Raw genomic sequence first — 24115 nt, 5'->3', positions numbered from 1 at the left:
GACAAAGCAGATGCCTGAAGAGGTCAAATTCTCCTCTCCAGGAGAAGTCCAGGCCATTGAACTTGTGTTCAATGGGTCATCTCGAATTCCACCACTTCACAGTCACCACAGCCTCCTTGGGTTTAGTTTTTGGGAAGTCAGGAAGAAAAGGTAGGTGGGTTTAGTTATTAGTTATTAGGAAGAAATTGTTCCTGGGAGGGTGGGGAGGCCCTAGCCAGAGAAGCTGTGGCTGCCCCTGGATCCCTGGAAGTGTCTAAGGCCAGGCTGGTCATTGGGGCTTGGAGCAGCCTGGGACAATGGAAGGTGTCCCTGCCTCTGGCAGGGGGTTGGATTAGATAATCTTTAAATTTTCTGCCAACCCAACCCAACCCAACCCATGGTTCTCATTGGGGGTGGTTGAAGTCCTCCTTGTGGACCAGGGCTTGTGAACACAAGGCTGCCCCTGTCTCTCCATACAGGGGCTCACCGACTCTTCCTGCAGTGTGTGGCACATCCCTGTCACCCTGTCATCTGCCTCTGCCCATCGGCACATTCCTGCTACCATGTCACCTATTGCTGCCCTACCTGTGAGCTTTTTGTCATCTCCTCACCCATCCCAGCAGAGCTCCATGAACTACTTCCTAAAGAGCCTGAGACTGAGGCTCCCCTTCCCCAGAAATTTTAGCAGGGTAAATCCACCCCAGCAGAACCTCGTGCAAGCCCACAGTGCGTCAGACCATAGCACCTACATCGTATTATCTGACACTTTCAGACAATAACATGTATCACTTTTATGGGGCCGTTTGATCTTGCTTCAATGCATCACATGTATATTTTATGCAATCTGTATACTTGATTGCATTTATTGCGGCTAAGGCAGCACAATACATTTCTCCACAGCTTCTACTGACCTCTCACAGCATCCCAGAAAACAAACACATTAATTTAGTCTGCTTTTGATTTTCCAGTCTGATGCAAATGATTAGTGACCTTTCCTACTGTATTTTGAAGGTTGATTTCCTCCATCTAGTGAGAAGTGTGCCTGCTGACCCATCATCTGATGTGTGACCTCAGATAACCACAGCCCATCAGTTGGCAAACCAGAGAAAGAAATATTATTGGGACAAAGAGGCTGTGCTCTGGCCATTTCCCCCACCCCCTGTCCCCCACCTGTGTTTCACCAGGTGGTTCATGCTTCCTGTACACTCCCACACATGTGGAGCCTGATTCCAGTTCTATATAAACTACATAAACACCCCATTATTCTTACTCACATACACTGGTGTATGTGAGTAAATACATTTTGCTGTACTCCTAGTGAGCTAAATTGTGAGAACAAGACATGTTTTTATGTTCTCCCATTCAGAGGAATTAAAAAAAAAAAAAATGTATTTACAATGATATATATATCACTGAAAGTTAATTTGCAATAAATGCAATATAAAGCTGCACAACAAAGTTTTGTGCAATTTTGTCCTTTATATTCTTAATCTTATTTTGTCCTTTAGATTCTTAATATAAAGCAGTCTTCTGCATTCTAAAGTGGATATCCCTCCTAAGAAAATTATGCAAATTATATAAGAAGGGGGAAATATTTGGGATCCGTAAAATTATTTTTATTTAGTCCTATTTAAAAATTTTATCTTTTGTCTTACTTGATTTCTAAGACTAAGTGATGACAGGTCATTTAGTAATCACTAAGGGAGCAGATTGACCTCTTGCTATTAAATCCAAGATATAAAATAAGTGTCATTGTATTTATCACAGACGTGTCAGAGACTACTGATTTCATGATTATGTGGAGTGTTGATACTCATGTTAATCCCTTGGGCTCATCAGCAACAGATATGGGAGGATGGACATTGATAAATAGTTGCTATTCTGAAGAGGTTTACTCATTATTTTTTCTCACTGTTTTCACTAGAATTCCTGGGGATATATGTTATGAAGAATGTGAGGAAAATCCACTCTTCTGTTCTTCAGGAAAAATCCCCATATTTCGTGAAACAGTTGCAATTTACAACCAAAAGTCAGAAAGCTTCAAGATGCAGAAATTTATGATAGAAGCACTAATATTCAGCTGTCATTCTCCAAAAGTGCTCTTCTTCTTGTGTGCAGCATTGTATTCACATTTTTGTGACTGGTAGAGATATATAATAAGGGAAAATTGAAATTTTGTGACTTTTCTGCTGAAAGACAACATGGTGTAGTGAGTGTTGAGTGTGAAGACTGTATGTTGGGCAGCCATTGTCACAGTGAGTGCCTGTGGGTAGTTTTTGTCTCTAAAAGATGACTTTTGGAGAAAGGACACAAGCTGAAACCGTTATAAAACAAATGGATGTGTATTTACAAGCTCATTCAAGATGTAAGCCACAGAAGCTTCATCCCTCTTCAGTAAAGAGAATATTTTTATATAGTTTATTTAAATTGTTTAGGAGCAAATGGCTTTTCCATGTTCTGCTTTAAGGTTCTTCAGAAACTGAAATTATAGAGTTAAGTAATAGAAGAGAATTTGGGAAGCTAGTTGGACAGCAAATGAAAGAGAAAAGGGGCAAGGGTGTGAGCAAATACCAGCTCTGCTGTGGCATCTCATAGCAGGTCTGGGCTGCAGCCACTCTTTATCTTAGAAATTAATTTGCATATGCAGGAATGGAGGAGAGAGGATAAGGACTGATAAATATCCCAAGAAATTTGACTAACAGGAAATGAATTTGTCATTTTAAATTTCTGGTGCTCATTCAGAGAGCAGTGGGATAGGAAAAAAAATCTTTAGACTCCTTCAAACTTACTTTTATTTATTTTATTTTTTTTTTTTTAAATCTGGAAGAACAAAGGGAACACATTGAGGGCAGCAGAACACCAACTGCTGGTTTTGCCAGAAACAAACTTACCTATCACATAGACCCTGTGGATGAATCCAGGAAAATGCCACGTCATATTTCTGCTCCTCATTTGCTGCAAGTGAGATTAGTTGTGTCTGCTTCAAGGTGTTGCAATACAACTGCTTCAAGAAAACCACCTCATTTTTCAAAAGTTTTATTGTTAAGTTTGAAGACTAGACAAGGTCGTACTGGTTTTACATCGCTCTACATGATTTAAGTATATACAAAACCATTTGAATATCACACAGCTTGAAAGGTTGCAAAGGTCGTTTGTGTCCCAGATACTTCTGTACTTACTGACACATCAGAAGCCAGCACTGAATATTATAGTTCACATTGGCTGTATAGCAAAGATACACTCATTTAGTATCCTTAGTCTTCAAAACTGACACTTAATTTGTATGCAGACATTCCAAAAGAGAAAGTCAACCTCAGATTCAGAGCCAGTTGAGGCGACGGGCCCTTAACGCTGATAAAAAAGGAGCCTCGCGCCAGTGCTTTATTTCCCAGGCTATAAACGTAGCACATTACCCAGCAATGTAAAGGTGAAACCTGCCTACAAATACTTAACTAGTTCAGGGTGAAATTTAATTAGGAGAACACTTCTGGCCTTGTCCAATGTCATTGTTAACAATTAATATAGAAGCCAAGGATCATTTCCAAGCAAGCCTCCGTGCCCTCTTAAAGGAACATCTCCTGTCCTGCACTTCTGTTTTTTTGGCGGGGGGCGGGGGTGGTTGCTTTTACTGGGAGAGAACAGTTGTGTCAATTTATAACTTGCTCCTTATGGCAATGCACCTAGACAAAAAAATAAAATGAAAGGGGAAAAGTTTAATTCTACCCCCTAATTTGATTCCCACCTGTTTTGTTAAATCTGAAGGATTCCACTTAAACCAAGAGCAATTTCAGACTGATACTGCTGACACTGGGAGCCAAATTTGGTGCTGGAAATGCCATTCCAAGAAGGCTTTTTGGTAGCTGAGGAATAATGTAATTGGAAATACTCCCACCATGCAGGTTGAAATGGTAAGGGCATCAGGTATATGATTTTTAAATGAATTGTCATGGAGTATTTTCACAAGGTTTGGAGCTATCCTTGCAGGTTGTGAATACTGCTGGCAGCTGAAACAGGACATGAGGGTGAAAATGTTCAACACAAAATTAATACCAAATTAAAATTACTGTTACATTACATGAAAACTCTATATGGAGATGGAGGGATTAAAATTAATTTACTAACCCAAGAAATACTATTTTAAAAGAAAAACAGAAGTTGCAAAAGATGAATAACACAAAAAACCCCCCCAACATTAAAAACACAAACCAAATATTTAAAAAGAACATTTACTTAAGTTTTCAATCTAGGAAATTGAATTTTCTGAAATGGACTTCTGCTTTTTGGATACAGTCAGTTAGTGAAATATCTACATGCTATTCTTCATATCTGTAATTAAATTCAGGGTCAGCTGCTCCCCAATAATAGGAAAATGCATTTAAACCTCTTAAAAGTATTGTGTGTGCACATCCTAAAGAGATAAATATTACTAGGTTGCTTTGTTTTGTTTTGTTTTTCTTTTTTTTTGAACCGAAAGCCTAAATTGCAAAATATAGGCAGTAAATAATGTGGGGATAGACATGTCCTCCATTATTCAGATTTTTTTTTTCTAGTTAGAAGTAACACCACAGTGATTGACTTTCTCTTTAAAAATGCTCTTTTTGCTTGAAGACCACTTCATATATACATCATTAAGGAATGCTGTTAACACAGTTACAGACAAGACAGTAACAGTCTAGTGGCTTTTGTTATGCAGCACAAAGTAAAAAATAAAGAACAAACTTAGCAGTGTTGCACAGGACCTCAACATTTCTTACACATACTTTTACCTTTACAGGACTCTTCTTTAGAAGTCTTTAAATGTCTAAGCCTTATAAAATAAATACTTGTATAAATACAGTTTAAGGATTAAGTCATTTTGTAGAGGCAGGGTGTTCTGTTTGCTAAAATGTGACAGTTTAAGTGGCACTATCAGAAAACCGCCACCATTATATCCCCAATTCTTGTATGTAAAATTCCTGGCTGCCATTCTAGAGTCTTTCACAGTTCAATGGATAATATATATTTAGTCTGTGGTGGAGAATATGTGATTAAATGCATTTTTTTTTTCAAAATCCCAACCATTTTGTTTCCAAGGTAAACTTTGCCCTTTGTAGATCGTGGGCCAGCTAGCTGCTGGCCTGGGAAGGAGTGCCCAAGTTCATACTTCAGAGTTTTGGTGAGAATGGAACAGTGACAGAAAGCATAAGTTCAGTGATATTTGTTAAAACATGCAGCTGCATCTCTCTCTCTCTCTCTCTTTCATTCTCTCTTTCTCTCCACATCAGCATGTTATGAACTTAAAATGTTGGCAGTAATCCCAAGTGCTGTTGTTTCAGGTAACAGATAAAATGGCCCCTCACTCCCTGTCTGCGGTCTGTTTTCGACTGAGGTGCTGCTCTATCATAGTCACAGAGTGCTTTACTCCAGGGGAGCTTGGATTGCTCTTCAAAGGTTGGCATTGTTATCTCAATCAGCAGGGGAAACTGAGGTACGAGGGAGAATGTCCCCCCTACTGCTCCACTTTTCCTCCTAAAAACTAGTTTTTAAACTGGGGTTGCTATCATGTTGTGTGTGAAGTATTCCTGTAGATGGGGCATGATAGGAAACAGCCTCCTTGTGGCTCACTGGTGGTGTCTGAAAAGACTTTTTAGGACCAGAGAGTGACAAGGGCCAGACTTTGGTGTGCTCCTATGTCACCTCTTACATTTTGGAGAGGAAAGCTTTAGGAACAGCCTAAAGTGAGAGGGTTTCCTGGCAGTAAGAGAATCATTCCTGCTGTGTGTCTTTATAGCACCTGGTTCCTTCACCCAACATTTTCCTCCTCCCAGGAATATAAAGCAGTAATTTGTGAAAGCAGTAATGGGGTAGGTAGACAGATGACAGTCTAGGGCTATGTGCCCACCCCCGGACAAATCATCCTGGAATGGGATTTCTGATGCACTTTGTGGGCACCCAAGATGAGACACCACAAGTACTCTGGTGCCTCACCTCAGTCTCCATGAAAAAATGCAGAAACTTTGCAAATTCATAAACTTTGGCAAATTCATTAACTTCATAATACACTGATTTAATTACATATGCAAACAGATGACATATTCCAAGGAAAACAACACCAGCAGTGTGATACTAAACAGAAAAGATGGAGGCCGTGTCTACAGCATGCAAAATAGAGAAGGAAAATGGGGCAGTTAGGAAAACCCTCCAGGTGCATAGACTCCGCTGTCTGGATGAAAGTGGTGAAAGGTAGCTCATAACATCACAGGTACCATGTTTTACAGTACCACAGGGAATTTCCCAAAATATATGTCATAAGAACCGGCAGTGTTTGATAGGCACAATTACTATAATGCAGTCATCCCCAAGTAAACTTATTGCTAAAAGCTGCAGTATCACTTTTTGCAAGTAAGATGACAGTATGATTTATGGAGAACTCGTCAACCCAGTGTTCCTGAAGCTGCAAATGAGCTTCGTCACACTATTTCTCTTCCCTTGTAAAAAGGATGCTGCTGTTTTTTTTTTCTCTTTTCTCCCAAATGGTGGTGGACAACTCAAAGGAGAACTAGGAGGATAATTCCACAGCAGAAGGGATAACACCAACAGATTTCAAGGGCAAAAAATTTGGACTGGATCGTTTTAAAAGGGCAGGCTTAGACCTCCTGGCGAAAGACAGCTAGCGGCCTACCATAAAAATGAGCGAGCACTGGTTCATGGAAAAACCCCACTCAGCATCCTACAGGCTTCTTCTACGGTGGGAGCAGGGCTCAGTCCTCGGCTGCGCAGCCCAGCAGCTCGGACCGCAGGGTGATGCGGCCGTACCATGACCAGGGCAGGATGCGCACGTGCCGGGCGTAGATCGGCGGCTCGATGACGTTCTTGCGGTGCGTGTCATTGTCAAAATTCCCCTGGAACACCTGTGGGGAAGCAATGGGGAGGATTTAGTGGAAGTTCCCCAGAACACCTGGCGGGAAGCAGCGAGGGGGTTTTAAGGCCGCCCGGCCCACGGTGAAACTCCAACGGCCCAGGATCTGCAGTGAATTTTTATCATCGGGACGTACAACTTTTAATGCTGTTTAACCTTAAAGTTGAAAGTGGCAAAGAGAAGGTTTGGATTAGGTTTTAGGAAGGAATCCTTTGCTGTGAGGGTAGGGAGGCCCTGGCACAAGGTGCCCAGAGAGCCCCTGTGGTTGTGGCTGCCCCTGGATCCCTGGCAGTGTCCAAGGCCAGGTTGCACATTGGGGCTTGGAGCAGCCTGGGACAGTGGAAGGTGTCCCTGCCCATGGCAGGGGGTGACACTGGATGGGCTTGAAGGACCTTTCCAAACTAAATCCGTGATTCCATGGACCTCTGCCTCGGCTAAGACCTTGTGCCCTCAGCCCTCAGTGCAGGTAGCACCTTCTACTTAAAGCTTCACCCACTGCTCTGCCAAGGCCACGCTCTGAATGTTACACAAAAATCATTAACATTAAAAAAATTAAATGTCTTTTTACTTGGCATTTGTACCATCTCAAATTAATCCCAAGAGATCCTGTTACAGTTACTGAGAAAATAACATTAATAATTAAACTTAAGAATTATAATTGTTTTACTTATGAAAGTAGCTTGGATGAAACTATATAAAACCTTGTAAAATTGATGATTATCAAGGATACTACCTTCTCATGTCAGACAAAAGTCAGCAGATGAATTAAAGGCATCAGGCTGTGATAAAAGTAAAACATCCCAGCACAGTACAGTGAATGTTATGATCTCATTTCCACCTGTATTGGTTAACTCACACAAAAGTGAGTTATAAAAATCCTATCTGTGATAAATCAGTGCCAGATTTTCCCCCTGCCAGCCACTATTTAAATTCAAAGGCCACAGCACCAATTTTTGGCAAAATGATCAGATTATCCCCTTGGGTTATTTTCAGTTTTTATGGGAAATGTTCCTTCTCTTAAAATGTCAGCCAATTCACTTCTCATTTGTGGAAACTGAACCTGATGGTTTTTTGACTTGAAATGAAAGAAAGTCATTTGCATCATGCAGAGAAGAATATGGACCTCCTGGAGAAGTGCTTATATGACTGAATTAATGCAGAATTACAGGTTTCCTAGAAGTTCTTGGGAAAATATCAGAGTTTGATGTCCAAGGTGGCTGATATAACATTTTAGCCCTGACTCTGTTTCTTTTGTGACATGCTCACAAAGCTTTTTGGTCTCCATGCTGCACCTCTGGATTTTTGAAACTTCTCTCCAGTGCTGTCCTCTCAGGACATCAAACAAAATCTGCCCCTTCCCCAGGTGGTGCTCTTTTACAAGTGATGAATTCCCCTTCTCACTGCCATCACAGAGGTGGGAGCATGAAAGGATGTGGGCATTCTGATAGATGAATAAAGTAGCAGAGAAAACGATCACAGAAACATCAGTTTTGTGAGTCTAAGGGGAAAAAAACCCAACCAAAATTTTTAGCACAGGGAAAACTGTTTGCTGCCCAAGCACAGTGTTGATACATAAATCAGCAGGAGCTTGGGCCAACAAGGTTTGCACCTCAAATCATTTCATTTGATGCAAAAAATAATAAGCACTACACTCATAACTGAAATTACACTAGCACCTCCCAAAAACCAAAATGCAGCTACGAAAGCTTAAAAGCATTGGGTGTTTTGTTTTTTTTCCCATATGATTTTTTGCACCTGCATGCAAAATATCTCTTTATATTTTTTGAGAGGCTAGACAATGGAGCCTTTCTACAGCCCCAGTGTTCATATCTGCATATAGATATGCAAGATAAATAAAATTATGTGATGCAAAACTAGCAACAAATACAGCTGAAGGAGGGAAAATTATGTCATTTACTTACAGCAGGAAAGCAAGAATTAAATTTTATTTTTAACTCATGCATGATTTCATTGCCACATGAAGTTTAACTCATTTGTCTCAGAGGTTATTCCCTTAATATTCAAGATCTAGTTTCAAGAAATTAACTAAATATGCTAGATCAGAAGAAGGGTTTTAGGGAAATACATTTATCAGAAAGTAAGGGAAGCATTGTCAGCATCCACAAATATGATAAAATGCATGAAATAAAACATTCTAACAGAAATTTACTGTTCTTTTGCAGTGGCCCCATGGCAAACTTTTTATGGGAAAAACTATATCCTTTCCCACTCTTCATTTTTCTTTATCCTCAATTCACTAATGGGTCAAGGAATTTGGAAGGAGGAGGGAGGACAAAGGACAAAACATGATTTATCAGTAGGAAAAAAAGCTATTTCTCTAGCTAAAAGTATTTTTTCTTTACCTAACTGTAGCTTTCAACAACAAGCAGTCAATATTAAATAAGCTACCGAAGCAATTAAAACCCTTGAAATGCTGATGCCTCTCAATAACCATTCCTCACATTTATTTCTGAGCAGTTTTATTCAGGATAAATCTGAAGATTGCCATGATTTTTTTAAGATTTCAGACGCTGATGTTGGAATTAAAATATCATACTCTATGTTAAAAAAAAATAAATCCAATGAAGGGTGATTATGCTCAAGAAATAAAGACCAGAATGTAAATTATCAATGTGTCAGTGCATACCTTCATTTTCAACTTTGGGTGAGTGCAAGTTTGTTCCTGCCTCATCCCAAAACTGCACAGAGAAAGAAGCAGCAAGAAGGTGGCTTTTTTGGGAGTTATGAAACAGATAAGTCTCTCCAGCCTGAGAGGAGATACTGTAGTTGTCTATAAAACCATAAGTGGCATGGGGAAAATCGATAGCAGTGAATATTGCTGTGTCCCCTCAGCAGGGTCAGGAGGGGACAGGCGAAGATAGCAGGGTCATCCGAAGCCATCTAAAGGTCACAGTTCCCCTTTCAACACATAATTAAACCATGGCACAGCTTCCACAGCCTTTAACCACTGCTAAAGATCAGATAAATTGTTAGGGGGAAAAACAGCTGAGACTGTTGAGGATACAGAGGAAAAAATAAAATCAGAGCTGGGAGAGGGCACTAGGGAAGAATAACAACCTTACTTTTCTTGGTGCCTTTTTGGGGCTGCCTGAAAGCAGAAGCTGGACAAAATTACGAGAACAAAAAAATGGTTAAATTATTGAAGGGCCTTGAGGTACATTTCAGGCAGACAAAGCCCCCCCCAGGGGCTACATGCAAAAACGGGTCACGGGTTTTCACAGTTATATGTTTGATCCATTTGCATGTTGGGGTTACTGTTCCAATTAAAACTTCAGGTAATGAAATAATTTACCCCAGGTTTGCTGCCCTTTAACTCACTTGTGTTTACATTTCTCTGGACCAGAGACAGTGAGGTGTCCTAGATTTCCAAGCCTAGAGAGGAATTGTTCTGTCTGACTAAAATGTGAAGACGGTAGCTAACTCTGTATATGGAGTTTAGAGTTATACACCGAAGAATGATAAGATTACAGATACAGGAAAAATATAAAAGCCAAAATCCTAAGTAATCTTTCCAATTTTCTGGTCATCTACTACAGGATGCTCCTTCCTTTGGACCGGGATTCACCCTTCCAAAAACCAGTGGCTGCCAGGTTACAAGGTGACTTTTGTTTTGTACAAGCGGATCAAAAAACTCCTGCTTTTTGACGAGCCTCTAGTAAAACGTTTCGGAATTTACAGTGTCTGTATCTATTTATGTCAGTCTGCAGGCTCAAAAGGTGTAACTTGCTGGAATATTTACTTAGCAGCTCTAGCAGTTTTACACATACACACCCTTCACACCCATGTGTAGCTCCTCTGTAGCCCAGTCTCTTGCAGCTGCCGTGGTTTTTTTTTTTTTTTTTTTTTTTTTTTAAAAAAAAAAAAAGCCAGAAAATTCACGCTGCTGTACTTCTAAGTATGATAACTTTATTCATGGTTACTTTATGGAAAAAAGAGTGAAAGCCAGGAAAATAGGCACTGATATTCTCAGCTGAAAATCTGAAATACAAACAATTCTTGTTTATGTTTGTGTCCAGCAAGCAATTTGAATGTTTCGATTTCAGGTATGCAGTGAGATTTTTCAATGTAAACAAAGTGTTTTATGGCTTTAGTAGAAAATCCAGATGATGACAATGTAAGTTGATTAGAATTCTAAAAAGAAAACTGTTCTAAGATGGAATGATTTAGGAGAAGTACCTGAAGATTAGCAGCTTGCAGAAAAGAATGTTATGTGCTGTACCTTCACAACAATTTTCACTCTGAGCAGAATACTTTAAAAATGTTATTTCATGGAGAAGTTAATCCTGCTCATATTAGAGGAAGACTATTTTATAAAGAATATTCAGTCATGGCTCCTGTTTGGAGTTTGCTTCAGTGCAGAACATCTCAGTATTTTGAAAAATTAAGGTCACACATGGATGTGTTTGTGGACACATGCATTTTTGGAGTGAATAAGAGGAGAACTATATGTAAAGTTACTATATGTAAAGTGCTTACATATCATATCCATGGATATCTTTACACAGCCTTTATTATTTCATCATGTCCAGAACAGATAGAGGGAGATAAAACTTTTAAATTTATGAAACATACTCTCACATTCTCATACTGTCTTTTCCATCTGATCTACATGTTGATGGTACAAAAATGGGCATTTAGTCTACTGTTCATGGCTTATAGGAGGTCCAAATCAAAACCAAAAATATTTTGGAGAGCAGCCTGCCCCCAGAAATGCTTATAGAAATTCCAGGTAAATTGTTATTATGAGCATTTTGCCTTTGGCCACTTTGTCTTCCTCCAGCTTTTGGTGTGGTGTGTGGGAGAGAGGTGTGTGTTGAAGGCACATCTGAAATGGGCATAACAAACACAAATCATGATAATTCAGCTCAAAGTAGTGGAAGCCGCTCATTATTTAAACCAGTGCAGATAAAAAAGTCCCTTAGGTTAGAAATTACAAATATTATGGCAGATAATACTATCAAATAGTAATAATTTAAGTAGTATTACTAAAAAGAAAGAAATCGTTACCTGTGCCTAGTGTGTAGATTATATGTAGGAATTGAACCTATAAGTATAAACCAGATATTTTAATAATTAAACATAATCTGAAAAAAAAAATAGCAGAAAGATTTTTAACGTGAAATGATGTAACTTTTTTTTAATAAGTAGATCCCTGTCTCCTCTCATTCTGGCAGTGCACTGTACATTCAGAAATGTATAAATTATAACTAATTCATCATTTTGTGCACAAACCCAGTAACCATTTGCATACTGGATATTGTCTACCTGCAGTTAATTGCACTGCTGATGATGACTGGCAGTGCTGCAGACTGCCAGACTTCTTTAGGCTATTTTCAAATCTTCTCACCTTCCCTTAAAAAAAAAAAAAAAAAAAAAAAAAAAAAGGTGCCTCAGAAATGCCATTTGACATTGCAGCTGGCCTTGAGTTACCTACAGAAGGTTGTGCATTTTATAAATCACATGTGGAATGTGATTTAAAAAAAAAAAAAAAAAAAGGTCAAATTTGGATTGGACATCCTCAGCTCCAGAGGCACAGTGAGCTACTGACCTCTAGTTGAGAAAAACAAGATAGCTATTTGCTCTGGTCCTGTTTCTAAAATATATTTTCTTCCTATGTGACAGCCTGCAATGTAACTTATTTTGCTTCTTGAAGGCAACAGGCAAAGCTTTCATATTTTTTCCAGGCAAGTAATTCAAACTATTTAAAATGAATGAGAAAGGCTCCATTTGCCTTTTTTTTTTTTTTTTTTCTTTTTTTTTTTTTTCTTTTCTTTTCCCCTTTGTTTTTCTCCCATTTACTCTTTGTCTGCACTCACAAGACTTCGGCACAGATGTGAAATGAAATGACTGGCCATTAAAATAGCAGGAGCTGCAGGAGACACTGTTCTTGGAACAGCTTTTCCACGCAAAATAGTGCAAAACCTGAACAGGCTATTTCCTTCTCTTCTAAACCACTGTTTTGTTTAGGATTGACCCAATTTACAGGCTGCACACAGGGTGCGAGAGATGATATTTTATGCGCTTATACAAATATATAAATAAAATATAATGTATTGTATACAACATAATACAAGAGACCACAATTTTCTCCTCTGTAAATGAACTTCAAAAAATGATGAGGAGGGATAAGTGAACAGCCCCAGGAATTCAGTGAGAACTGCTGGTATGTTAGGACTCATCCTGTAAACAGATCAGCAGTAAGATGCTAAGCACCAGATGGGATTAAGCTCTCAGCTCTTGCCTAAATTATAAAGTCACAATTTCATTATAAAGTCACAACATTCACCCACAAATCATTATTACCAGCCTACCAATATTTCTATAACTTTTGTGTCTGTGACTTTAAAAGGTGTGGTTTGTGGTTGTTTTTTTTTTTTTTTTTTTTTTTTTTTTTTTTTTTTTTTTCCCTTTCTTTCTTTCGTTCTTTCTTTCTTTCATCCTATTTCCTTTCCCTAGAAAGGAACGTTCTGGTGATGCCTTTCACCTAAACATTTCTGATGGTTAAACAAGGATCACAGGATGACTAAATCACCTGCAGGAGAAATAAGAAATCTTATGTGTTCTATCATTCAAAGAATAAATCAAGATGTTCAGTTAATAAATAGAACAAATTAGGATAAAATATGATTAATTTATGCTTTCTGCTGTTGATAGCTGTTCATATCTACCTTTTACCTCCCTTCTGTATCTCCTGAAAACAGATGTAATATTTCACAGAATTTTCATTTTGCTATGAAAACTTGGTTTATTTCACAGTTTCCTTGTATTTGGGAGCAAATGTTGTATCTTAGCTTAAGAGAAAGAAATTATTGTGTATCCTGTGCAAAGGTAGTAATGTCAGACAGGACCAGCAGTGCTGGTGCTGGTGCACCTGCTCCTCATGGATGAGGTACAGCATTGCTTTTTCTTCTTGTGATTTTATTTTTTTTATTTATATTTCTGTCCCAGTGCACACAGGCCTGGGTTTCTATCCAGTGGGAAAATCCCATGGGAGCACTGCATCCACCCAGCTGGAGTGGTAAGGAGGGGTTTGGTCAAAAAGGGTTTACTGGGCGACACTCTATTCCTCTGGTTGATGAAATTTGTGTATTCTCAGTCATGAAATAGATGATGGTAACTGAGGAGAAATAGGTTTAATACCCCAATAAAAACAAAAAGAAAAAAAAAAGAAATAAAATCAGTTTTCTGTGTCCTCTGAGGACACAGTGCGTGTGTGGTAGCAAGGGGCATAAGACACCTTTCCACTTTAGAAGATATTTGAACACTGGAGCTGACTGTTTATAGAGTTTTCATCACAATCTCTCTCTTGGAATATATTAAATAATAATCTGATAAAGGATGGTACAGACTTGTCAGAGGTGAAGGGCAGGTGAATGAACTAAGCCTTAGCTCTGAAATTTAACTGTCTGCACCTACTCCAAGGTGACAGGATGGGGCTTGGGGGTTCTTGAATCTGATTTTATGCTGTGGGGATAGGAGGAGAGGACCACTATGCCTTTGGAGCATAATAGGTACATGTCTAAGTGCTGCCTTGAGACTCTTTCCAGTCCTACATCCTATAAAATTTTACCAAGTTCAGTGACTTCTGGAAAGTCAGGCTCTGTCATCAAACTTTTACCTTTTCTGGATGTGTGTGATATAGACGAAAAAGGCCCCCAAACCGGATATTTCAGTTTGATGTTTGCGTATCAAAGGCTGAGGTCTTGACTCAAATCAAGTGAACTTCTTTGTTTCTTTTGTACAAATTTAGATTCATAAATCCTAACTTCTAATTTCCAGTGAAGTGCACTTGATCTTGTGCTGTTAATAGATCTTGCCTTGTTAAAGAATCATAATAATATGCATCTATTTTATTTTCAGGGATGTTAATTAGTACAGGGTGTGATGTGTTTAAATGAGACAATGATTAAGAATTTTCCATTGTTTCTAATAGAATATGTGTGTAGCAATTAACAGTCTATCTGACAAAAGAAGGCAAAACCAATTTAATTGCTGTGGCCAATGGTACAAACACATGTAGACTAGAACAGTACTTCAAGTCAGAGTGCATTTTTGTTTAGATTTGCTGTGACTGTATTATCACCAGGGACTCCAACCCATGTTCTCCTTTACAATACAATGAATGCAAGCATTCACAGTGTGAGTTTAGCTTAGAGAAGACATTTCTTTCACAGTAGAACTTTTCTGTCTCATTTTAAATGCCAAGGATTTAAAATAGGATGTGTACAAAGTACTGAAGCCACTATCTGTCACTTAAATAGAATGTGTTTGTGGTATGCCTGTGAAATGTGAGCTGTTTGTTTCCAATTTTTATCTGACAACCAATTATACAAACACATCCACAGTCATTGGTGTCAGACCCTTCTGAGCCAGGTGGCTAAACCAACTGATTTTATTTTCCTAAAATCCTTTAGGAAAAAAAGACTCAGTTTTGGTTAAAGCCACAGTAAGATGATATTTGGGTTTCAGGAGTGGAAATTCAGAGTCATGACTGGATAGCAGGGCCTGACAATGCAGGCACAGGCATACAGTCATGGAAATTCTCAATCCAATAATTCAGGGCATGTTCCCCTAATCAATGACATTTAATCAATCAGTTAAAATCTGTGCAATGTGGAAGATCTAGTTGTCTAACCCCCCATTGTTAGGTCTCCCTGTACTCACACAACACATTTCAATGCATATGAAAAATTTTCTCACTGTTTGATTGACTTATGTGAAGGATATGTCGGTTTATTTCCTGAAGAATTTTTATTTATACTAAGAAATATAAGTGGAATTCTGAACATTCATCACCCTGAATACCCAGATTTGAGATGCTGTCAGACACATCAGCCATCTGGTATTTAAATAAGTTTATCTTTTATTTCAATCAGACATAACCTCACTAAGATATTTAATAAATAATTCATATTTTGTCATCTTCGTTAACATTTCCCTAAGCAATGCATATGCTGTAATATTTTTCTTAACAGATGTTATTATGAAATTCAGGTATTTGCAGTATAAAAGTGTTATACAGTTTAAAGGAGAGGTATAATGAACAATGACAGAAAAGCTAAATGCTTTCAGGTAAATCAACCAGTAAACCTATACTTTCCCTATGCCTCTCATTAAACATTTGCAGAGGAAGTTGTGAAACTTTTTTATGTTTTGTATTTATTTTATAGCATAATAAAAATAATATTTTCAGTGGGTAATCAAAATAATATTTTCATTTGAAACCCTAGCCCTTAATTTCCAGAAAAAACAACAACAACAACAAAAACCAAAAACCAAAAACCAAAACAAAAGAAAAAACAAAAAACCAAAACAAAACCAAAAACCCCCCAAACCCAAACAAAAACAAACAAACAAAAAAAACCACACCAAAAAAACCCAGAACTGTCCAAAATGGCTGGGTAACAAGGATGTGCTCCACAGGAAATTACTGAAAATAGTCTAAACTTACCAAATAATGTACTGGAACACTTACTGTTCGAATATACAAATACACTACTATTTATGCACCTTCTGCTCTAGAGTTAAATGAAGAAATATCCCAGATTAATGGAGAACTGTAAAGTTTTATGCCCCATATTTAACACCATTAAATCCAGTGTGTGGCACTGGTAGGTGTGATATCACTGCACTGTGAATGTCATTATGTTATGTGACTTTTTTATTCACCTTCAATCCAAGCTGTGGGGGCCCACACACTTAGAGCTCCATGAAATAGTGTGCAGACTCTCATCAGTGGTGTTACCACAACCAAAATAGCAATTTTACTCTTTGCTTTACCTTGTCCTTCTTCTGCTTTTCATCCTGGTATATTTTCCAGTGCTCCCCATCGTTGCTGTAAGCAAGCTTGTAGGACCCCACAAACTGGACGTGCCCAAAATCTTTAGCTCCTTGGGTGATTATCCCAGTGATCTTTGTAGGGATGAGCAGGTCAACCTAAACAGAACAGTTTAAAATTAACACAAAAAACCCAGACAAACAAACAAACAAACAATAACAAAAAAGAAGAAAGAAATAAAAATAAAACAAAGAGAGGAAAACAATTAGAGCATTTTCTGTTTCCAGTATGGTTTTGTAACACACTAAAGCAAAATGCTGCAGCTCCCATCTTGGTTCTCCCAATGTGTGACGACACCATGGACAGTCAATTTAATTTTTCAAGGTCTAAATCAACCAATTTACCTTTATTTTCCTTTTCTTATTTTTTTTTCCACCTAACTTATTGTTGATATTGCCTAGTGATACAATAGGGAATAATCTCACACCTTTCTTCATTGTGCTGTTATACATGGCTCAAAAATCCCAGTTAGTCCATGCTGGGAATGATCTGTAGCTAAAATCTATTCCCATGTGCTTCTAGTAATCAGAGTACACGGCTGATTCTCCAAGTGCCTTTCTATTTCCTTCTCAGTTCATGAGCCCATGCTTTAGCTACTCTTAAAACATTTGCTATCATGCCTCTTTTCCTCCTGAAATTCCTTCTCAATTTATGCCTTTCTTTTTCTACCTCAAAAGCTCAAAGTTTCTCATTTCTAAATTTTTTTTTTTGAGTCTTTATTTTATAATCTTAGCACAACGTTTTTTAAAAATGCAAGGCAGGAATCTTAAAGCCTAATAAAATCTGAACTTTCCAGTGGTTTCCATGTGAGTCAGCATGTCTGTGCTCAGCCCTTTTTGAACCAGAACCCAACACTGAATGTAACAGATTTGGGCCACGTGTTTTGGATTAAAATGATCAAGAAAGAGAATGCAATGTCAAAAGTAAATTGACCTAATAATGTAACTTCATGAATGAACTCCTTATCAAAACTGATATTTTCTTGAAATTTGAGAGTATAACTGAGGTGTCCTCCAGCAATGTGGCGAGCCAGTAAAAAAGAAATATTTTAAAAAATGTGGTTTTATTTCAAACAATAAAAAGTCAGCATTTTTAATATTGTCTCTTGAAACAGGCGAGAGAGACTCAGAGTGAAAATATTACAATGAAGTGAGAGGAGTGCTGAACTCCACAAACAGATGATTGACATCTTTTTAGAGTGAAAGTTAAGAAATAAAGAATCTCTGGCTGATCAAATGCTGAAGATCCAGCGCTGGATTTTTGGGAAGCTGAGGCCTCCTGAGCAAACTCATGTTGAATGAAATGTGGGGCTGGGCAGAAGAACAGATGTGCTGTGGAGCTACGAAGTTAATCAAGAGAAGAGAAACAAAAACAAACAAGCTTGAGAAGTCAGCTGGTCACAGGCAGTGCCTTTGAAAGATGGACATTGTGGTTTGGACTTGTGTCCAAGACCAGGTTCGACGGGGCTTGGAGCAACCCGGGATAGTGGGAGGTGTCCCTGCCCATGGCAGGGGGTGGCACTGAATGAGATTTAAGGTATCTTCCAACCCTTCAGACCATCCTGGGATTCTGTGACATTGTAAAGAAGAAAACACAGAAAAGTGTAAGGGTACATTTATAAGAATAGAAGAGGAAAAATTCAGTTTAGAGCAATCAAACAACGAAAGCCTGGTGATCCCAACATTGGAGCAAATAGTAAGAAATAATGGGTAGTAAGTCCTTTTAAGGAAAGGAACAACTTAAAAAGTTCAATACTGAGATGGCAAAAGAGTGAGGGAAATCTGAGGGTCTGTAGATGGGTCAAGAATTTTGGTTTTACCAGAATGAGCGAATTTATCACCATGATTTACTGCCAGTAGCAATGTTGGGGCACCCCAGGATATGAAGGAGGTACCCTGGGAGGCAAAACTCTTTCTGTGCTCTCTTTGTTCAATGGGGAGAGACAGGGACTCAATCAGAGCAGGAGCCTGCTTTGGAAGTTTTCATGGATCAGCTGGAAGGAACTTTTCTCTTCTGTAGGAAGTGCAGGGGAGCTGGGTTCCACAGCTTAAGTGGGCCCCTGGGAAATGAGCACTGCTAATTGGTATAAGTCTTTCATGAATTAATAAACACCAGGTCTCCAGACCTTGCTTCCAAATATTTTGTAGTCTAAATGAACAGTCTATTTTTTCTAAAAAGACTGATCTGATAAGGAATCACTGGCTGGTCCACACTTTCAGGCAGCTTTTGAACTAAACATTTCAGAGCCAACTTCAGATTCTCTTTATAAATAATTTGGACATTAACATTTTGCAACTGTAACCTCTTTTTAGGAGAGAATGCTCCTTATATTAAAAGTCAATGTCTCTCCTGTTAACATGAAAAAATGCCTCCACAAAACTAGTTGTTTATTTTTCAAATGTTGAAAGTGAGCTGAGAGGATTTCACAAATATTTAACATGGCCATGACATTGAGAGTACTCCGCGTTGAAATTCAGAACAGGGAGAAAAAAAAATTCTCATTAAGATTCAGAACAGGGAGAAAAAAAATTCTCATTAAGATTCTGGGGATTCCAAAGGTAGAATCACAATAAATCTTTATTATCACATAGATCCAGTGTTAATAAAAATGTCCTGGTAATGATTGTTTTGTGCTTATAGGACATATCCAGTGGCCTTGCACTCCTGTTCAGAAAATGATGTGGGAAGCTGGATGGTAATTTGGCATATGCTTGGGGTTTTTTTCAATAAGACTTATGTAAGACCGTGTAGAATGTGTGTGTGGGCTTTTTTACAGAAAAGAAAAGTGAAAAAAGAAATAATGAATAAATAGACTCTCTTCTAGGTCTTGAAAATACAGACAACATATATTGCTAGAGATGAAGGAAAATAATACCAGATATAGCACCAGCATTTCCATCTCACATTTTAGCATCTTAATTACTTATTTATTTATAAGTAGATGAGTAGTCTTCAGGCAATAAAGATCATTATTTAAATTAAAGAAATACTTTTCTTTATACAAATTCTTAATACAAAGCTTTTACTTTGTAGTCTCATTACCTTCTACCTTGCTTTCCATTCTTTGTATTGTAACTACTTTAGAGCAGAAAGTTGAGGAGAATTTACACCACTTTCTAGGTAAAACATCTGCATTAAAGCAGCTTAAATGAAAGTCATAACTTCCCAACAGGACACAGAACAATTTTATTCAGTTACACACAACCAGTGTGTACCCTTCAAAGCTAAATGTGATTAACAGGATTAGAATGTGACTCTGGCTTTTTCAGTGCAGCAGAATTTAGAAGGAGCTAGAGGCAATTAGTCTGCAACTGATAGGATCATTAGCTGGTTACAAGAATCATAGTCTACATTTAATGTACGTTTTTACAAGCAGCTGATCAAAAGACAGTTTAACATCCTGTGTCTGAAAGAACTCTCTTGGGCTATAACTATTCCCTTTTCCCACCTTGTTTCAGATGTTACAGTCAATTCAGGGTGGTTTGGAGGAGAATTAATTTAAGGAAAGCACAAAGATAAATACATCTGAGTGTGAAATATTTCTAATGAAGTACTTGCATGGATGTGCAGCATGAGCTCAGTGTTGGTGTGCAGTTCATGGGATAATCACCAGAGATTCCTTGCAAACTCAGCCATTCTCTGGTTCTCCAACACATGCCAAAACCCAACCATGCTGCCCAAAATGCCAGAGACTGGGAAATAAGCACAGGTATTCTGCATTCACACTGACAGATACCACAGGGGAGCAGGAGCAGACCTGCAAAACTGAAAACACAGAAAAGGGTGTCTGCACAGCTGTGTTGCAGGGCTTCCACTTCCAGACACCCTGGACCAACTTTTGCAGCATGTTTTTTGGCTTAATTTAATCTGAAGGGAACCCATGCTTTGCGAGGATAGCCCATCATGTGAACCAGCGCGTGGAAGTGAAGATGTTTTCAAAAATAACACACTCCTCGTCAACCTCACAGTGTCGAGGGAGGAGAAAGAACCCTCAAGATCCAGGGAGTGCTAGGTTCTGTTTCACAGAGAAGATAATGATGAAATGGCTCACTTGACCTTCATCTGTTCATAATTTCATGTATTTAAAGTGTTCAGTTTAGTCCTGTCTTTATACAGACATTATGGTTCTGTTACCAGTATAGACAATACTATACTATGTTTAGCTTTTCTTGTAATTTTAAACGTGCCATTTCTTCCCAAGGGGTGGTGGTGTTTTTTTTTTTTTTTTTTTTTTTTTTTTTTTTTTTTTTTTTTTGTTTTTTAATTTTTTTTTTGTTTTTTTTTGGTTAGCTACTCATCAGATAACGCTAATGAACACTGGGCAATCTTAATCCATTTGGCAAATACAAAATCACTGGGATCAGAAATAAAGAAACTTGGATCCAATTAATATGACAGCAAAAGGGAGGTACTGCCAAGGTTGGGACCGCTCTTTCCCTTAAGAGACTGAAAAAAGAAGGACACAACTATCTCCAGCTGCTAATTCATCAAAGTGCAGACCTGCCTATTAAATATCCTGATATTGCAATGAGGTCTCAGATTATTTTAGGATGCTTAAGATTATGGCTGGAACTCATGGTTGGACCCAACCAAGACCTCACCAAGAGAGTCCAATGTCCTTCCCAAGTAAATTACCTGTCCTAAGAAGGTTATTTACTCTTCATTAAGGACCTCATGATTGCCTTGATTTTTCCAGGGTTAACTGGCACAGTCAGAGCTGTTACCTCTACCCCAAGAAAAGGAGGGACAGGATTGCAGTGTCCACAGCAAAAAGGCAGAAATACATCTCTCCTTATCTTATTGCATCAGATGAAGGTGCTTTGCACTCTCCTCCATGCCCAAAATCTGGATATAAAGGAAAATTGGTACAATATGCTTGCTGCAGATGTGCAACGATCTGTATGTTTCTAACAACATTTTGCCAGCAGTTCTATTTTGTGAACTGAAACTCAGAATTATTGGCTTTTTTTCCTAAATGGTCATATTAAGCCCCCCAAAATCCCAAATCCCAAACCAATCCTAAATGATAATCCATCATGACCAATTGGATCTAAAAACTTTTACGGGGAAAAAGCAACTGAGCAACTAGATACTCTTTATAGAAAAAAAATATTTTTTTATCACAGCATCTTCCATATGAGAGGGTTTTTGTTGTGTACTCCCTTAAATTTATATTATCAGGGTAAATATCTAATAATACAACTGAAAAAAATTAAAGTAAGCTATGACAGAAAATTAATTGCTCTAGAAGATGCCATAAAAACTTGATAGAAAGAAGCATTTTTAAGCTTTTTGATAAATATTCCACTATACAAGATTTTCATGCTTCCTTGGTAAAATAAAATAAAATAAAATAAAATAAAATAAAATAAAATAAAATAAAATAAAATAAAATAAAATAGGGGGTTTTTTTGTTAGTTGGGTATGTGTTGGGTATGTATTGGCTATATCAGCTGTCATATGTTTAAAATTAAACTTCTTCTCAAACCTAGGTATAGGTGGATTGCTTTCAAATAAAGTAAGATTGGAGAGTCACTCCTTTTCTCCTTAAAATATGTGGGGAAAAAATTTAAAAAAAAATTGTTTTGCTGGCTTCTTTTTCACTTAAGCTTAGGCCTTCAACATTATTTTAACACTGTAGCTATATTTTTAATGCCTGTAGTCTTCTAGGCATTATTATCTTCTAGATAATAAATACTGGTCTTATTTTCTTATTGCTCTTAATTGCTTTTCCCTCTGAATGACTTTATGGCTGCAGTAACTGCACTAAAGAAACAGGTTAGGAAGAATTCCATGTACCATCAACTGTCTCCAGTACCATTTAAAAGTGATAAATTGGAGGTTGAAGCCTGTTGTTTGAAATCTCCACGAGCCATCAAAATACCTCTCAAGCCATTATGTTGAAAAGATTAGAGTGAAATCCACAACCAGGATGAAAAGTTAACTTATTTCCACAAGCAACTTCTTAAGTAGACATTACTTCTTAAAAAGTGCAGATTGTGTGAATCTTTCCTTATTTACATACTTAATAATCCCTGTTATATAGCTATTACAGGAAAAGGAGGAAAAAAACCCCAGCTTAAATTACTATAATAATTTTTCAGCGTTCCAGTAAAAATTCAGATAAAACAGACTATGATCAACTGCATGGCCATTTCAGAACAGTATCTACTTATTTCAGACCAGCTTTTCATAACCACACTTTACTAAGTCACAAATAATCTCATTTCATTGGTGTTTCAAAAAGTAGATCTTAGGAGAAAAAAAAAAAAAAAAAAAAATCCCACAGAAATTTTAGCCTTGAGTTCTGGTTTTTTAAAAGCACCAGAGGGAAACTTTTACCCATTTTCTCTGGGACCTTTAAGGCAAATGATGTGCTGTGGTTGTATCAGCACCCTGGTAAATCTTGCCCACAGTACACACAAGGTAATGCTGTTTTCCTTCTGATCCTGAAAACCATAATGAATTCCATGGATCTGGATAACTCTCACAATTTATCAAAGAGTACTTGTAAGGAAAATGGTAATACTAGGTATTTTAAGGTCTGAAGTAAAAGAAAATTTATAGTTTTGAGATGATAACATCAGAGATGATTAAATTCATAACCTTTTCTCCTACCACTGGGTATTTCACATCTGTGCATGGGATATTCTCACTGTAATCGTGATTAGAGGATTTTTGCAGAGATGACACAGTTGGCTGCATTGGTTACCAACAGTCTAGAAACCACTAGTAAAATGTCTGTCTCTCTGCTGTGGAACACTCAGAGCCCATCAGCCCTTGAGGATGCCAGGAGATTTCAAAACAGCCCATTAAATTACGAGTGATTAAGCAGGCTTAGACATCTGGAGGGGCTTTAAGAAGCCTTTGAGCTGCTTTAGTGCACTCCAAGGGCTGATAAAATCTGGGGCACTGTCCTGTGTGAGGTCAACCACTTGGAATTCTTGTGAGAAATCCATGGGGAGAACAAAAACTAGCCATTAAAATAAAGCAGAGAGAATTTAAAAAATAATATGATCATGACACAGAACACTGACTCTGTGTTATGCTGCTTTTCTGTGAAACTCCTCAGCTGAACACTACTGCCAGCAGTGGTTGTGCAGTGCATAGATCTCAGCACCAATTTATGGACAGAAATAGACAAGGAAATGAGAAAAGAAATTTAATTTAAGTTCAGTTCTTTATACAGTAGCCAAAAAAGCTAAATTGCAAAAAAATTAATCATCATGTATGATAATAAGAAGTAGCTTTATTTCTGGAAGACACAATCTGAAGCAGTTCTTACTGAACTTTCAGTAATGATACTAAGAACTTTTGATCAAATTTGTTGGCTATGACTAGGGAAAAAAATATAGCACAGAAAATAACAATTACACAGT

At 37.9% G+C, this 24115-nt stretch overlaps 1 protein-coding gene across 1 annotated transcript in view; it reads right to left on the bottom strand.

The window, feature by feature from the left end:
* Positions 1–2999: 2999 nt before the first annotated feature.
* Positions 3000–24115, bottom strand: part of EDIL3 (EGF like repeats and discoidin domains 3) — a 226267-nt gene continuing 205151 nt past the window's right edge. The window contains exons 9-10 of the mRNA XM_040091036.2: positions 16679–16834; positions 3000–6869 (exon numbers count right to left, since the gene is read on the bottom strand). Coding sequence (XP_039946970.1) covers positions 6720–6869; positions 16679–16834 — 306 coding nt within the window. The 3' untranslated portion in view covers positions 3000–6719. The remainder of the gene's footprint in view (positions 6870–16678; positions 16835–24115) is intronic.

The sequence above is a fragment of the Hirundo rustica genome, chromosome Z (genome assembly GCF_015227805.2).
Source record: "Hirundo rustica isolate bHirRus1 chromosome Z, bHirRus1.pri.v3, whole genome shotgun sequence".
NCBI classification, from domain to species: domain Eukaryota; kingdom Metazoa; phylum Chordata; class Aves; order Passeriformes; family Hirundinidae; genus Hirundo; species Hirundo rustica.
The sequence above is the reverse complement of the archived record's forward strand: the minus strand, read 5'-3'. Positions and strand labels throughout refer to the sequence as shown.